General features: G+C 42.7%; 1 protein-coding gene across 1 annotated transcript; it reads left to right on the forward strand.

Annotated features, from left to right (window-relative positions):
* The first annotated feature begins 806 nt into the window (after positions 1–806).
* Positions 807–17,031, forward strand: LOC110015578 (uncharacterized). The gene is made up of 5 exons (XM_023950261.2): positions 807–7,024; positions 7,091–7,246; positions 7,314–7,406; positions 7,547–7,635; positions 16,133–17,031. The coding sequence occupies exons 1-5, from the start codon at positions 5,999–6,001 to the stop codon at positions 16,167–16,169; spliced, it is 1,401 nt and encodes a 466-aa protein (XP_023806029.2). The 5' UTR covers positions 807–5,998; the 3' UTR covers positions 16,170–17,031.
* Positions 17,032–17,983: the final 952 nt, after the last annotated feature.

Genomic DNA, 17,983 nt, shown 5'->3' on the forward strand with positions numbered 1-17,983 from the left:
CCAAAGTTTGTCTTCGCATTGAAGTAAAACAGTGCAAAAACTGGTAAATGAACAGTTATGTCACATATCATTAGTCCACTCATATGAGTGTACTTTATATTATTTGTAAATATATTATCAATTAGAGTAGCACTTTGTGATTCTGTTGGGTCTTGTTATGTTTGGATATAAACTCATACCATACATTCTGCTGGTAAAGTTGTCGTTTGTTTCATGTTTGCTGGGGTTTATCAGATGAATGAATCTCCACAGATGTCTAATATTTTGTTATTTTGAGGGGTAAACATCTTTTCCATCCAGTCACTGAGCACTTCTAAGCTTGACCCTGGCGACCTATACACAGCATATAGTGAAATTTCCCCTGAATCGTTAAATATTTCAATTGTGATACATTCCAGTATTCCATCAACTGCAACTGACATTGTATCCTTTACTGTAAACTTAGTATTTCTTTTATAGATTGCGACTCCTCCTCCTTTTTTGTTTACTCTGTTTACATATTTAATAGTTTTTCAATTCAAAGTCAGTGTCTTTGTCATGCCTGAACCCAGTTTCAGATACTGTTATGATGTTAAAGGAACGTCCCATACATATTCTGTAGATAGTCCTTGCTATCTCCAAAGTTTGTACACATGCTTCTGCTGTCAAAGTGAATGATTGACAGTTTTCCTTGTTGGTTAACAGACTTTTTTGAATTATCTACACTGAAAAAACTAACTTTTTGATCAAATAATATATACTTAATTAGTCCTTATGATATCTACAAAATATTTTAAAGATTATGCAAATACATATATATTTCTAGTAAATAACTTAAATTTTACATGTTTTGTATGAGTAATGATAAAATAATTATTTATTAGTAAGATCTATTTTATAAACTGTTGTATTAACTTTGTCAGCATTCATCAATATTATGTAAATTTTACTAGAGAAACTTAAATCCGTATACAAAAATCTGCGCGCATGCGTACACATGGCCGACGCCTTTTTTTCCCTCAATTTTTATTTTCGAGCGAAGGAGCCACCGAGCCAGAGGAAAAATCATTTAAGAAGCAGAGCAGGAAGACCGCTATCGCGGCCGTGTCGTTGCAGCATTACCGTAAGTATTTTACATAAATTAAAAATGGTTGTACTTTTGTCAATGTTTTGTTAGAAGCAGAGGAATTATCTCGCTACAGTTCTAATGTATTTGACTGGTTTGCAGTTTTGTTCGCTGATACCTGCTAGCTTACTTGCTCAAGTTAGCAGTAAGTTAAAATGAGACGGAATAAACAAAATTTGTCTTGGGGAAAAAAATAAGATAAATATATTTTAAAACGCACTGTTTTTAAATTGACGACCGTAGAAAGTGAAGTTGTGCTTAATAAAAGTGCGCTGAAATTGAACTACCGGCCGAGGGTGGTGGTGGGGATACATTTTTTACTGGCGACCGGGGTACTCGGAGCCGTTAAATTAGAATTAACTGCCAGAAAATTAATGTTTTTTTTTTTTTCAGACGTCGACAAGGGCGGGGGTGGAGTTCCGGACTGTCGATGGACGAATTTGAATTGACCGCATAGGGAAAAAAATGGGTTGGGGGTGGGGTGGTTATGAACTGTCTACAGGGTTTCAAAGCAGCTTACCGCAAGAGGGGGTTGGGTGTGGGGTGAGACTGTACAGGAGCTGCAGGTGCTTTCTTACACAACTGGGCGCAACATTTTCTTTTTCCTGGGGGTGGGGAATTGAGAAGCACTGCTTTATATAAAACCTTGGTGGAATAATGGATGACCACAGTCAAATTTAAAATGTTACTTACAGACTTTAATTTTTAATAGGTGCCCTTAATTCAAAACATCAGTAGCAGATACATGTTCAAATAACTTTTGATAAACACCTATAATGTTTAAATTTCATTTCTAAAATTTAAGATCAGTCTAAAGTCTATTACATGATATTTCAATCAAAACAGATTCAGTTGGCCAGGGCTCGACATAGCCATTTGTCTGCTGGCCCGGTCCTGTTTTTCGAGCAGTACGGACTACAAGACTTTATTTTTCACTTGTCCGCTCGGGCCACTAAAATATCTAACGGTTAATATATTTTTCACCTTTTTCAATAAAGTATATTTTGCGAAAAACGTGTAGATTTACCTCGTCTTCATAATTTACTTTTTCTGCTAGTCCTGTGTTCAGACTTCAAGGGTTTCTATGGTAAACCTTTTATCACTCTTCTCTCCTGCCTGCCCGCGCAGCTGTCACTGCCGAGCCCCACGCGCTCACTTTTTCTAACTTTATTGAATGTAACAATTCAATACAAAACAATGTTAAACAGCAACAACGAAGGAACAAGCCAGTGGGGTATTATTACATTTTACGCAGATAAATTGAAACTGACACATACATCAGCGCGCCCCCTGGTGGTTTTTCACCGCGATGATCAAAAATCCGACACTGTCACTAAAGAGAGACTGAATCATGTCAGAGATGTGGAAGACATAGCAGGAATAGATAGGAAAGTTAGATGGAGTAATGGGTGGAATTAGTAGTATGGACAGCAAGATATTTAATGAATGCATTGAAGATGAAACTGTATGCACTAAGCTTTAAGCTGAATGTCAAAGAATCAAAGGCAACTCCAAATACCTGAATCTCAGACTCAAATGCAGTAAAATGTCAAAGTACTTAATTTTGTTTTTCTTTACAACACTGTAAGCAGTAAGTATTTCTAGTTAGCTGAATGATCTCAGTAATTTAATTTTATTTAATTTTTCAATTATTTAATTTAATTAAGTAACTAAAGTAAATAAAAAGTAAATGTAACTTTGCAACAGTAACATATAAAGCAGAACCTCAAGGCAGTCAGAGCAAAAAAGTAAATAAAACTTCTTAACTATTGATTACGAACAAATGTGAAATAGCAGTGATTAGAAGCAGCATGAAAACTTCTTAACTAGTGTTACCTACTACACTGCAGTGCGCTCTTCAAAAAATCTGAAACAGACTATAGCAGATTTAAGTTTGATATGCTCCATTTTCAGTCATTGAAAAGTGTGTAAATAAGTGCTAGATGTCACCAGACCCCCCTAAAGTTGCAAGCACCTGCTGAGCGGCGGGTCGCGCTGTGCGCTGTGTTGGGCCAGTAACTTTCAGGCAGGGCCAGTAACTTTCAAAAACCAGTGCAACTTTCTGGGCTATGTCAACCCCTGGTTGGCTTTTTTGTTTTTACTTGTTTTTTTTTGTTGTTTTTTTTTGTAGTTCATTGATCGATTAAAATAACTTAAAATACCAATTGATTAAAAAAAGGCTACATACATTACAAAACATTAAAATAATTATAAAAGATATAATATCACAGATCATACTATGGGGGGAGGCATACTAAAACTAAATTGAATGTTAAGGACAACTCCAACTTCCTGTTCTCTGCAGATCCCCTCCCCCCGGCTTGGTCTCCCCAACGATGGTTCATTTTAAACACGTCTATCGTTGCATTTTCCCCACGTGTTTTAAGTGCGTCTAAAATTAAATCTTGTTGTTTCTCGCACGTGTTTAATGCTAAAGCCCCGTTAGCTGTGGGACATTTATTCTCCTCAGCTGACCATCTCCCATGGGAGCGGTGTGCTGCCGTAACAGCTGTGCATGAGAACCGTTTGGTCGGGGTTGATGCGCCGCCGCGCACTTAACTGTAACCATAACCTTAACCCTCCTCCAGCTCCGTGCGGCCCAGAGAAAAGTTCAGCACTGACTGCATGTATTTAGAAAATTACAAGCGAATAAAAAGGAAAGTAAGGAACTCCTTAATGTGGTCCAGGGAGGGGGCTGTCAGGTTTCCTGCCTTAAATGTTCCTCTGCTTTCAAGCCCGGTCATTGTACGGCCCCAAGAGTCATATACCCCACTATGATTGGTCGCTTTGTCCGCTCCGCGCAGGACAATGAAAAAGTGTCATTCATACAAACTGGCTGGCCGCACTAACATTAAACTTTCACATTAAGGCTGGGGCCGCAAAATATCATTTTGGGGGCTGCAAATAGCCCGCGGGCCTTGTGTTTGAGACCCCTGCTGTAGACTCTGGCACTGGTACATTAGCCGCAGGTCGGAAGAACGAATCAATAGGTTGCTTGCTCATTGCTCAGACGTACGCACATATCAGGTTGTGAGGATATCTGTCTCAGTTTCCTTCCCACAGATGTTTAAGCAAGCTCGATTATCTCTAGGCCCCTCCCCCTCCACGCATTTTAGCCACTTACAGTGACCATTCCCTATTCTTCTCACACGCATTGGTCGCCTCACAGACAGGCATCACTCAATGAAACGCGAGTGTGTGCTCGCGTTTCATGAGTATGTGTGTGTGTCTGCGTGCGTGTGCGCTCGTGTCTCATTGATTTTTTTCATTGCTCATTGCTGTGCCCCTTCCACGTTTAATGTATAAAAAAAAATACGGAGGGTGGGGGAGGCAAATTTACTGGTAGCACATGTGCGACTGGATGTAAAATTCAGTCGCACACTCAAATTTGGGTTGCAAAATGCGACCATTTGGTCGCAGTCTGGAGCCCTGATTCATGCATGTGCTAGTTTAAAGTTTTATTTGTGTCATTGTGTTGATTTACTTTTTTCTGTTCTTCTTCAGGGTGCCAATACAGTGGACAGTTCAGCAATAGGAAGGAGGACGTGGATAGGTTTCTACAGCATCTTTTAGAGAGAAACAGTAGGCACATCATGCAATGAGATGGCCATGCAAACTTTGTAGCTTTAGGTCATCAAAACGTTTAGAGCTTCTAAAACATTTAGTTGACAATAGTCATGGAGTTAAAAGACACTGTCCAATCACTCAAAGTTTAAAACATTTTCATGTAACAACAGGGTACCCACCTGACGTGTTACATGATCTACTCGAAGGCATTGTCCCTTTAGAACTGGCATTGTGTTTAGACATCTTGATTAAAAAGACATATTTCTCATTTCAGGAGCTCAACACAACCATTAAAAACTTTCCCTACAAAGGGAAAGATAAAGCTAATTGTCCACAGGGTATACCTCCAACATTTGCCTCTCGCAAAACTATCGGAGGTAATGCACATGAAAATTGGTGCTTGTTGAGGCTCCTTCCTCTGATGATTGGTTGCAAGGTCCCAAAAGACGAACAAGTATGGCAACTTTTGATGACACTTATAGATGTTGTTGAAATAGTAATGTCACCTGGCCACACAGATCAAAGTATTGGTTTCCTAGATAGTCTGATTTCTGAGCACAGGCAAAGATTTACCCTCGTGTTTCCAGAGGAGAAATTGATTCCCAAACACCATTTTGTTGAGCATTACCCACAACTTATTAAATCCTTTGGTCCACTAGTCTTCATGTGGACAATGAGGTTTGAAGCCAAGCATCACTTTTTCAAAAAGGTAGTGAGACAGACCAGTTGCTTTCGGAACATTTTAAAATCAATGGCAAAAAAACATCAGTCCATGATAGCCTTCCACCTTCATGGTTCAAAGCTCAAAAGTCCTGCCTTTTCTGTGTCAAAAACATCTCTAGTACCATTAGAGGTTGTAAATGAAATTCTCCAAGAATTTCTGAAACAAAAATGTCCTGGAGAAAAGATGGTGAATTTGGTTGGAAAGGCAGAATGTCAAGGGACCACTTATAGTATTGGTATGATGCTGGTCTATTATTCCACTGATGATCTGCCAGATTTTGCAGAAATATTACAAATAGTTGTAGTTTGTGATAGCTTAGTGTTTGTTGTGAAACTTCACAGTGCTTGGTACTGTGAGCATTTAAGATCGTTCAAGCTCGAGTCCACAATCACTGTAAAAGTCCTTCAGCAGTCATAGCTAAAAGATGTTTATCCTTTGGTTACCTACTCTGTGGGAGGTGATCGAATGGTTTCTCTAAAACATCATATCTCTTTTGATAACAAGGTAAAGCCTTACTTTGTATTATTGGAACATTTATTGTATTACTTAAACATTTATACACTTCTCTCTTTTCGCCCTTCTGCTTTCCCAGGTTTGAAAAGATGTCTTGTGCTGCTGCTCAGCTGCGTGTCATTATTGAGGATACACAAATTCGCAAAATGCACTTGCCAGACGGAATCCCAACCACAGTGGAAGAACTGCTTATGGCAGTAAAGCATCATTTCTGCCTCGATGGGAACTTGGCACTAATGTATATGGACAAAGATTTTGACAATCAGTTCTTTACTCTAACATCCACCAATGAACTAAAGGACAAAGACACTTTAAAAGTTGATGACAGAGAGCCATCAGTTATTCTTACACTGGCTCCTGTTGGTGACATTTCCGCATCTTCTCAAGGGTCACTGAATCAGTCTGCCTCAGATAACAGTTCTTTGGTAAATTGTTCAGACACCATCATTTTACCACAGCCTCCAGCGTTTCGTTCACAAACCTGGCCAACTAATTTTGTAATACCTTTGTTTTCATACAATGTCGAGTTGCTTCTTCAAGAAGGGAATAAGGCATGTGAAAGGGATGGCTCTCTCATTCAGAATCCATCTTTGAAATCTGACATTCTGGAGAAACTTGCTGAAGAAATTTTTCAATACACTGCCTATCCCTCAGGTTTGCAAATACTGACAGTTGTTGAAGCACTGCTAAAAAAGCATCCATGCCTACAAGAGCCAGGAACTTCATTATCTGGCTTGTATGGATGGCAGCAGCGCCTGAAGTACAAGATGGCTAATTTCCGATCAAAATTAAGAAAACGAAAAGTACCATGTCCTGAACTTGACATTAACTCATTTCATGGAAAGACACATGGCAGAAATACCCCCAAGATCTGCAAAAAGCCAAGAAGAGCAGAGGTAAATTACCTCCCTCCTCTTCCAAGTGGGGAAACAATTGAGACTCTTGAACTTACTAGAAAAGAACTACTTACTGATGTAAAGAAGAAATATAACGGCAAAGAGATCCAGGAAAAGATCGCTGCAACGTTCTCCAGTCGAAGACTGGAAGTAGTAAGGTCCACCCCCTCCATAAAGGATTTCATGGAGAGATGGCCTGCTTTATTTTCTGAAACCGAGGTATGAGGCTTGTAATTCTTTTAAATTTGTGTGCATTTTAAATTTACTTCTTTGTTTATTTTTTAGATCAAAGAGGAATTCTACCGGTTAACAACCATTTCGCTGGAGCAGAAGTTCATATATAACTTGGACAAGTACACACCAAAACTTATTGGTCTGATGGAGGCAAAAGGAGGGATCATTGGAAGCAAGCTAAAGCCGATTTTGCTAAAACTTAGACAGGTGGGTTTAGTCAAAATTGTTTTTGTTACTGTGTTATTTTTTGTGTTAATAAGTAACCTGTTCCCAGAACCAGAGTATCAAGATGAGACGTGAAGCTGTGATCAACGGCCTAATCCTGTACCTCGGTGAGAAGCAAGACGAACTCATCAAGGATTGCCATGTAATGTATTAATTGATTACTTTATGGTCTGCATAATTTAAGTTTTATTTCTTTTTATTTTACACTACTAACAACTGGTTATGCACAGTAACAACTTTTTTTTTTTTTTTTTTTTTTTTTTAACTTGTCCTGTCCAACAGCTAGGCAAACAGATGAGAGCTGAGGGCCTCTTGTGTTGGACATATTTTATTTTAACAAGAGGGGTTATTCATCTTCAGACAAACCAAAGGTATGTCTGAATAAACCCCTTTTGTAATTGAGGCCAAACTTTATTAATTTCAATCATGTTTGAAAATCTTTGGTGTTGGACCGGACGGAAAAGGAAAGAGGGGAAGAAGAGAGAGGGACGTTAGAGAGAGGGGGGGGTAGGAGGGTGATAATAGGAGGGGAAGGGGGGGTAAGACCATGAAGCAGTATAGAGCAGACAGGTTTACTGGTTGTTTATCACCACGGTGTGGTTCAAATGTAGTACAAAAAGGGCGGGGCCTGTTCACACACACTCAAATATTATCAACACACCTGCTAGCTGAAAAATGTCCACATGTCAACATGTACACAAAACAGATAGTGTTCACGAACGCATACCTATGCCTTTAAACCAACTAGTGTGAAATCTTTCATTCATTCAATCATGCAAACTATTAGTGCAAAGGTGAGCTAACACCTGTGCTCAAGTGAGTGTTTATGTTCTTCTAAAATGGATGGTGGAATGTGAAAAGAAGGAGGAGGAGCGCCCAGCCACCCCCACACCCAGACCCCCGCCGCAGCAGCAGCGGCAGCCGGAATTCCCCCAACGCCACACGGGAACAGGCAGGGAACAACCGCCCCCCGGGCGACCAAGACCGACACCCAGGCCAGGGCCAGCAGGACCGCCGCGAGGCCCCCAGAGCCAGAAAGCAGGGAGGCGCAGAGGGAAAGAGAGCGCCGCCCCAGCCCAGCCAGGAAAGCAGCCCCCCGCCGCACCGGAAGAGCCCAACGCAGGGCCCCACCGGAGAGGGACGCCCACAGCCCCAGACGAGCACCCCACCACCACCCAGGAGTTCCGGGCATCCCCCCGCCCCGACCCCAGGTACGAGCCAGGACCCCCCAAGGGAGACCCGCTCCGCACTCCAGGCAGCCACCCACCCGGCCCACGGTTGGTCCAGGTAGGAGCAAGGCAGGGGCCCGCCGCCCCCGCCCAGGAGGGGGGAACCCCGGGGAAAAAAGGGCGGCCCACAAGGGGTGTTATAAATATGGCCCGACCAGGCTCGGCCATGATGGAGGTTTGGCGGGGCCCAGCGCCCAGGGGCAAGGACCAGGACCCACCCCCAAGGGACACGAACACCCCCGGCTCAGGTGTAATATGAACCCCCCCACCGTGCGGAGAGAGCACCGCCGGGCCCAGGGAGCCGGCACCCAAGGGACACGGCCGCCATCGCCAAGGGGCCCACACCCCCCACCAGGGAAGGGGTAGGGGACAGATGGACCCAGGTCCCACCTTCCTTGTAAAATGTGTGTGCGTGTATGGGTGTTTGAGAGGGTGTTTTTTGTGCATGTGTGTGTGTTTATGTTTGAATGTATATATTGAAGGGGGAGGGGTGTGTGTACTAAGGGGGGTGCAGTTAAAATTGGCGAGTAGGGCACTAAGGGGACATCTCCTGATTACTCACAGTGATGTCCCCTCACCCTCCACACCAAGGGGCCCTAAATGTCTAAGGTGCGGTTAAAATTGGCGGGTAGGGTGCCAGGAGGACATCTGCTGCTTGCTTGCAGTGATGTCCAAGCACCCCCCCTACCAAGGACCCTACATGTCTAAGGTGCAAATAAAACCGAAAGAGGGGGGGCCCACTCCATACGGCAACCATAGGAGGGGGGCCACTCCCAAGAAGCCCTCCCCCAAGGCGCATCGCAGGCTAGACCCCCCACCCCCTCACCCTAATATGAGGTTATATGAGGAAGGGGGTAAGTTAGGGACAGCTGGTAGACTGTCCCCCGGTGGTCAAACAGCCGTCCCCCAGCCCACCCCCAGCAAAGGGGCCAGGGCCACCCAGCCCAGGGGCCCCACCCCTGGAGACGCCGACACCCCAGGCCCGGCACCACCCACCCCACACAGAGAGAGAGGAGCCAGAAAGCGCCGCCCCCCCCGGAGCAAGCCCAGGCCCCCACCCCCAGACGCCGGCCCTAGATGAGCTCTGGTCAGGCCTCGACGGGGCCGAGGAGGCCAACCGGCCGAGGCAACCACTGATTGCCTCAGCGGAGACCCCGCCCCGCTAGCCCCCCCGACCCGTACCAATAATGGGCCCCCCCTCCCCCCCAGAACGCCCCCCCACAGGACAGGGCCGACAAGCCCCCCACCCCACCCCACCCCAGACCCCGCAGCCGAAGCGGGTGACACCCAGAGCGACCGGGGGCCCCGAGAGGGTTGTCCCGTCCCGTCCCAGAGCCAGGGAAGGGCCGATCCCAGCCCCAGGTGCAGATGGGCAGCCCATCCGGCGCCGCTGGGCCCCCCCCCCCGAGCGGGGCCCCCCGCCAACCCCCCCCAGCACAGGCAAAGGGACCACCCCCCCAAGCCAAGCCAGACCACCACCCCACCCCCCCACCACGCACCCCCACACCCAAGCCCAGAGGACCACGCAGCGCCCCAGCCCGCCCCACCCAGGCACCGGACCCGACCCCCCGACCAACGGAGCCCCCCACCGCCCCCGCCAGGCACCGGAAGCCCCGACCCCCACCCCAAACCACGGCAGAAGGGCAAGGAGCAGCGACGACCAAGCCCTCCACCCCCTAAGTCATGGAGTCAACCACAGGAGACCAGAGAGACTGAATTCTTTCAAAGTTACTTGAACTTTGGGCTGACATTTTTTCCAAGCTGATATGATCAAACAGCAGATTTCTGTGTTGACTTATGTTTATATTTTTCTTGTTTTTCCAATTTATTAAAATAGTTTTTTGGCAATACAAAGAGTTATGAAAATGATAGATGCTAATCCTTCTTCTATATCGATGGCACTCATGTCACCCAGCACACAAAGTGACGGTGAGGCCGTGATTGAAACCTTAAGCCAGACTGATAAATCGGCACATACCTGCTGCCAGAGAACCTGGACAGGAGTGCAGAACCACAGTGCGTGCATGTAGCTGTCGGGTAGATTATTATCACAGTGCTCGCAAATGTCTGAGTTACTGAGACCCATCTTGAACATCCTCTGTCCAGTGTAGTAAATTCTGTGAAGAGTTTTGAGATGGATTAGCTGCAGATTTGGACTATTTGTCAGTTTACAGGTGTTTAGACAAAGTTCTGACCAAAAACTTTCATCTGTGCTGATGCTCAAATCCGCATCCCATTTTGTTGTCGGAAGTGAAATATTGTTATCTAAATTACATAAAGTTTGTATATTTTGGAGAGAGTTTTATTCATTGAGAAATTGATCAGAGTGTTAACTACATCTGGTAGCTTTAAATCGTTGTCTCTGTATTTAAACTTTTTAGTAATAATTGATTTAAGTTGCTGATATTCCAAGAAGTTATTTATTCCATGTTTTTCTTGAAGTACCTGGGGAGTTATGAATCTTCTATCAATAATTACGTGCTCTAGTTGTTTTATGCCCCCTGCTTGCCAAGCTGGGAAGTGAATCATTTTTTTGTTAATAAGTATGTCCGGGTTGTTCCAGATGGGTGTCATTTTGCACGGTTGAATTGATGATTTTGATATTTTGAGAAATTCCCACCAGGCTGTTAAAGTGGTATTTATATTAATGCTTTTGAAACAATCCTGTTTTTTAACTGTTTGGCTAATAAATGGTAGCTGTGACAGGTTGATCTTTCCACATAACGCCTGTTCCAAGTCTAACCATGAGTTGGTTTCTGGATTATTTTTTAACCATTTTAAGATATATTGTAATCTATTTGCAAGAAAGTATTTGTGGAAGTTAGGTAATTCTAATCCTCCACAGCTTTTTGCAGATTTTAAAGTTTTTAGACTAATTCTTGCAGGTTTGTTGTTCCATAGAAAGCTTGATATGGATGAGTCTAATGTTTTGAACCATTTTAATGGCGGTTGTGTGGGAATCATTGAGAAGAGATAATTAACCTTGGGTAAGATTTTCATTTTAACCGTGGCTACCTTGCCCATAAGGGACAGAGGCAGGTTGGTCCAGCGTGTTAGATCGTCCTGTATGCTCTTCAGTAATGGGGTGTGATTTAGCTGCACCAGTTCTGATAGTTTGGGGGAAAAGTAGATACCCAGATATTTGATGTTTCCTGTTTTAACTGGAATTGTGAGTCTTTGTTCCATATTCCCTTTGAGTGGTAATAAAACAGACTTATTCCAATTAATGGAATAGTCTGATATGGAGGAGAATTCATTTATGATCATTGCTGTTTCATTTACAGAATGGAAATTCCTTAAAAACAGTAATATGTCATCCGCATAAAGACTAATTTTATGATGGCTGGTTTGGTTTTTATTCCTATAATGCTCTCATTCTGTCTTATTGCTGCAGCTAAAGGCTCAATGAATATAGCAAAAAGAGAAGGAGAGAGTGGGCAGCCCTGTCTGGTTCCTCTTCCAAGAAAAAACCTGTTTGAAGTCTGTTTATTAGTTCTGACTGATGCATTGGGGTTGTGATATAATATTTTGATCCAATTGATGAATGCTTCTCCAAAACCAAACTTATGGAGGGCAGCAATAAGGAACTTCCAATTTACTCTGTCAAAGGCTTTTTCAGCATCCAGCGATAGTACCGTCATTTCCTGGTTTTCAATGGTGGCAAAGTCTATTATATTAACTAGTCTACGGACATTATCATCCGAGTGTCTGCCTTTGATGAATCCAGTCTGGTCGAAGTGAATTATGTGAGGAGTGATTTTTTCTATTCTCTGTGCTAGTGCTTTGCAGATAATTTTTACATCTGCATTGATTAGAGAAATAGGGCGGTAGCTTGAAGGACTAGTGGGATCTTTGTCTGGTTTTAGAAGAAGAATTATGTTGGCTGAGTTCATGTTAGGTGGCATTGATTGGCTCTCATTAATAGATGTGACAGTTTTATAAAATGTTGGTGCCAGTTGTTCCCAGAATTCTTTATAAAACTCAGCAGGAAAGCCGTCAGGCCCTGGTGCTTTACCATTGGGCATAAGTGACAGAGCTTCATGAAGTTCAGACAGCGAGAGCGGAGAATCTAAGTTTGTGATTTGATCCTCATTTAGCCTGGGTAGGTTTACATTATTAAGAAATGGGTCAATACTTTGCTCTGACGGATTGATCTGCGGTGTGTACAGGTTTTTATAAAAGTTTTCAAATGCGTTATTAATCTTGACCGGGTCATGAGTGACATTTCCTGTTTGGTCCATAATAGAGGTGATTGATGATTTTTCTTTATTAATTTTAAGCTGATTAGCCAGAAATTTGCCAGATTTATTAGAGTTTTCAAATCTTTCAAGTCGTAGCCTTTGTATTTGAAAATGTGTTCGTTTATTAATGATGTCATTTAACTGCAGCTTTAAATTTTTCAGATCTCCCAGAATACGTTCCTGTGCTGAAGCAGCATAAGCCGTCTCCAGGGTTTTGATTTTATTTTCTAATTCTAATAAATCTGCTTTCTCTTTGCGTTTTTTGTGCGTTGAATAAGAAATGATTTTCCCTCTCATGACTGCCTTTGCTGTTTCCCAAAGAACGCACGGTGGGATGTCTGGAGTATTGTTGAAGTCTAAGAAGGTTGCCCACTCTTTTTTAAAGAATTCAATAAATTCCTGGTCCTTTAACAGAGACGTATTAAACCTCCAGATTGTACCAGAGGGTGTGGATTTTTCCCTAGAAATGTTTACAGAGACTGGTGCATGATCACTGATAATAATTGGATGGATATTGGAGCTTTGAATATTTTTTAAAAGAGAGTTACTGATTAATAAATAGTCTAAACGGGAGTGTGAATAGTGAACTGGAGAAAAAAAGGTGAACCCTTTAGTGTTTGGGTGACATGAGCGCCACGCGTCGCAGAGACCCAAATCATTCATGTACTGCTTTAGAATACTTGCAGACCGCCATGTACGCTGATTTGCTGCTGTGCTGAGTCTGTCAAGTTCAGGGTCCAAAACAAGGTTGAAGTCTCCTCCTATAATGATTGTGGAGTCAGAGTGAGCTGAGAGTGAGGTGAAGAATCTGTGAAAGAAGGAAGAGTCGTCAACATTAGGACCATAAATACTCGCTATACAAAAGTCCTTATTCTGAATGGATATATTAATGATTACAAATCTGCCTTCTGGGTCAGTAACTGTATCCTTATGAGTAAAATTAAGATTTTTATTAATTAAAACAGCAACTCCTCGTTGTTTGGAGTTGTAACTGGCAGAGTATATAACTGGAAATTGTAAGCAGCACATAAGGTGATTCAAAGAATTCGATAAATGGGTCTCCTGCAGTAGAGCTATATCTGCTTTTAGACCATCCAGGTGATTTAACACTTTCAATCTCTTTGGCTCAGAGCCAAGTCCACGCACATTCCAGCTAACGATGTTAAGACTGTTCATAACTGCTCTGACTGAAAAGGTGTAAAGCTAAGTAGTGCTTGTGTACCGGTCCGTGTGCGCGTGCCCGCATTGAGAAGCGCTGTGCGCGTGAACGTTTTCTGGCTATGTGAGCTGCGTGTCGCGTGCGTCCTATGAGAGCCTGTGTGAGGTGATTGCAGTATGTCGGCGTGTGTGTGCGGGATCGCATGTGCACGCCCCTGTGTGCGCTTGTGTGCGCGCGCGCCCGTTCCGTGCATAAATAAATACTTACCGAGGATGAGTTGCTTCCAGGTGATTTATATATAATGAGGGGGGAGAGGGGGGGGGGGAGAGTAAAGGAAAGAAAAAAAGAGATAGAAGGGAAAACGAAAACAACAACAAAACAACAATAGAAACATCAGTGGGACTGAGGTGACGAGGAAAAAAAAAGACTGTTTTCCTGCGATCGAGGTGTGGATTATTGATGATCCTGTTTTCCATTCATTGAAGTTAGTTTAGCGGGTTTCTTCTGGGCAGCGCAGATGTTCTCAGCGCGGATCTGAAAGCCTTCAGCACAGCCAGGGGGTGATCTCCGGGTCCCGGAACAGCCGGCCGTCCACGTAAAGTTTGTCAACGGCCACAATCGCTCTCGAACCAGCAGCAAGATGCTTCCTCCTCAACGGGAACAGGATCTTCCTTCTACGGAGGATTTCTGCCGGGAACTGGTCATTTACGCTGTAATGCGTGCCTTTCAGTTCCCGTCCGCGGCCCTTCACCAACTCCTTCTGTTTGAAATGTTCGAATTTAGCCGCAATTTAGCGCTGGTGGTCGGACCTTCTTCCTCCGAGGCGGTGAACCCTGTGGAAAGAGATCTTCTGCACCTCCTCCTTGGGGAGTTTCAGGTGGACCTCTAAAAAGGATCTAACGGTGGCCTCGGGGTCTTCTCCTGCCTCCTCTGGAACCCCCGCGACCACTAGATTGTCCCTCATGCTCCTCGACTGAAGATCCAGGAGGGTTTCCTTTATGGATCGGTTCTCCTCGGAGAGACGAGTGGTGTCACTGTTCAGGATCTTGACTGTCTCTCTGAGGGCCTGGTTCTCCGCTGCGAGCTCCCGCACCTGCTGCTGGCTGAATTCCAGAGACTCCCGCAGACCTTGAAATTCTCTATGGAGGATCTCCAGCAGATTGAGGCGGCAATCAAAGCTGGAGAGCTTTTTATCAATCAAATCCAGGATATCGCTCATTCCGCTGCCTGGAGAGGACACAGCCCCGGGAGAGTCCTCAGGCCGTTCACGCTTGGCGGAGGGGGTGGTGGTGGCGGTTCTGGGCTTCACCATGTTGCAGGTATTAAAACACTCGTCAATGAAATTCTCCAGGTCCTCCAGGCTGACAGAAGCTTAATACTCTTAACAGGTTATGTTAGTTAGCAGGAAATATTTTAATATGGCGGAAAAATGAAACAAGATCGAAAATGTTTGTTCAAATGTTTACGCGCCGCCAAGTCGACTCACCACACTCGTCTCGCTGGGTCTCGCGATACTACAGCATCACCCCCGATCTACTCCCTCCCCTTAGCCAAAAACTTTTCACACACCTGTCTCAGAACAAGCACCTGATCCACACACCCTCTACCTCTCCTGAAATCACACTGCTCTTCACCAATCATACACTCAGTCCCCTCCACTATCCTATTAATCAGCACTCTCCCATACACTTTGCCTACAACACTCAACAGACTAATACCCCTAAAACTGCCACACTCATACTTATCACCCTTACCCTTGTACAGGGAAGCCAGCTCACCAGCAAAGCCACACCTTCTCTTGCTCTCCCCCTCTCTACACCAGACATTCTCCCACTCGCACTTCCAAACACAGTCACCCTTCCCTTTCATCTTTGTCTCACTCAGTGCTAACACGCTCATTCCCCTCCTTCCAAACATCCTTCCAATCAGATCTCTTTTGCTTCCATCCGTACTACAACCCCGCACATTCAACGACCCAATCTTAAGGGTTTGGGGAGGTAATCTCCCCTTCCCAACTCTGCCCTGTCCGTATTTAGGAATGTAGTTACAGGGGAGAGGATTCCCAGTCCTCTCGCTCCGTCCCTTTTAGTCGCCTTTTACGACACGCAGGGAATACGTTGATAGTATTCTTTTTAACCCCTAACCACAGAAGTGAATTATACATTATATATTTATATATCATACCCTGATTCCCTGATTTTAATGTAATTGCCTTTTTTTTTTTATTTTTTTGTTACAGGAGGACGCTTACTGTGATCCCTCTGGAGACATCCTGAAAATCTTGGTAGTCCATTCAATTGAAGATCCAGTGGATTTCAAAATTATTCTTGAGGGACAAGAGATCCTTTCCAAGTGTAAAAATATTGCAAAAGCCTGTGCTCTGCTCGTGGGGTTCATTTATGGGCTGAATTTAGAATACCCTCGTGCACTTCGCTACACATTCGAAGTTTTTCAGAAAATTCTTTTGGAACTTGACTCAATTAAGTTCTCCCCAAAAATCCAAGCACTGAAAACAAAGTTGCTTGCATAGTTTTGTTTAATGTTTTGTTTTATGAAATGTAACCCGATTACATGACCAAAACATTAATATTGTTGTGTTTTATGAAATGTAACCCGATTACATGACCAAAACGTTAATATTGTTGTGTTTTATGAAATGTAACCCGATTACATGACCAAAACGTTAATATTGTTGTGTTTTATGAAATGTAACCCGATTACATGACCAAAACGTTAATATTGTTGTGTTTTATGAAATGTAAACCGATTACATGACCAAAACGTTAATATTGTTGTGTTTTGGGAAATGTAAACCGATTACATGACCAAAACGTTAATATTGTTGTGTTTTGGGAAATGTAAACCGATTACATGACCAAAACGTTAATATTGTTGTGTTTTATGAAATGTAAACCGATTACATGACCAAAACATTAATATTGTTGTGTTTTAGGAAATGTAAACCGATTACATGACCAAAACGTTAATATTGTTGTGTTTTATGAAATGTAAACTGATTACATGACCAAAGTATTTCATATTTTTGTATTGAAAGTTTAAATCAATTACATGGACAAAGTAATTTTTTTTATACATTTTTCTTGGAAGAAATGTATATTGAATAATGAATAAACAACTGCAGAGTACATTTTTTGTCACATTTATTGTAGAAATGAGGTTCGGGTAAATATATTTGAAAATCATATTTAAATTTACTCAAATGTAATACGTAATACTTAACAGTAGTAGCTAAGTAAATTAAATATTTTCAATACCTTCCTTAGTAAAGTATTGTACATTTTACTTCATAAAACTAAGTACATGGACCTTCCAATGGAAATACCACCAAGTAAATTTATTTAAGATTGTATCATAAAGTGACTTGTGGAAGTTAAGTAAATTTTACTTAAGATTGTATCATAAAGTGACTTCTGGAAGTTAAGTAAGTTTTACTTGATTGCTGTTTGTAATGTATAAGTCCATAAATGCATTAAAATTACTTACAAATTGTTAGTGCAAATTGTTACGAGGATTTTCTTAAGTAAATCTTATTAGTTATTTTTTTCAGTGTATGCTATAATATTTGCAGTCCATATTAACAGTGGAAAATAATTTATCAGAGTCTAAGTCATCTTGCATGTTTTTATAATTAACACTGAATATTTTAAGTTCTGATTACTCTGTATTCAGATCTCTCTGAAAGTTGTGGTTACATGTGACTGTTGAAGAAAATGTATTGTAATTAGAAGCCATTGATTGTAGAGTTCGTCTCCTCACCTCGTAAGACCAGCATCTTCATCTATCTCTTGTTTAGACTGCAGTGGATAAAAAATTCTGCAGCTCCTCCATGCTCCTGATAATGATAACCCTGTATTGCTCATGGGAGCCACTCAGATTAATGTAAATCGTGCAGTCTTTTGCCCAAGTGCTTTGAATTTTTCCCAGCTTTTTCAAATAACATACTTTTCTGGCGATGTCAGCATTCCTTTTAGTGAGGTTCTCATTCATAAAAACGTTGGTTCCCTTCAGACATCTTCCTTGCTTCAATAAGGTTGCTTTCTGTTTGATGCCGATTGACAAACTTTAAAAG

The sequence above is a fragment of the Oryzias latipes genome, chromosome 20 (assembly GCF_053564925.1).
Source record: "Oryzias latipes strain Hd-rR chromosome 20, Olatipes_Hd-rR_3.1".
Classification (NCBI taxonomy): domain Eukaryota; kingdom Metazoa; phylum Chordata; class Actinopteri; order Beloniformes; family Adrianichthyidae; genus Oryzias; species Oryzias latipes.

What these genes read in the sequence shown, in the direction of transcription:
- LOC110015578 (XM_023950261.2), top strand. Translation starts at nt 5,999, where the DNA reads ATGTCTTGTGCTGCTGCTCAGCTGCGTGTCATTATTGAGGATACACAA. An exon ending in CTTTATTTTCTGAAACCGAG is followed by an intron (nt 7,025 to 7,090) that starts GTATGAGGCTTG and finishes TTTATTTTTTAG; the next exon opens with ATCAAAGAGGAATTCTACCG. An exon ending in TTTTGCTAAAACTTAGACAG is followed by an intron (nt 7,247 to 7,313) that starts GTGGGTTTAGTC and finishes ACCTGTTCCCAG; the next exon opens with AACCAGAGTATCAAGATGAG.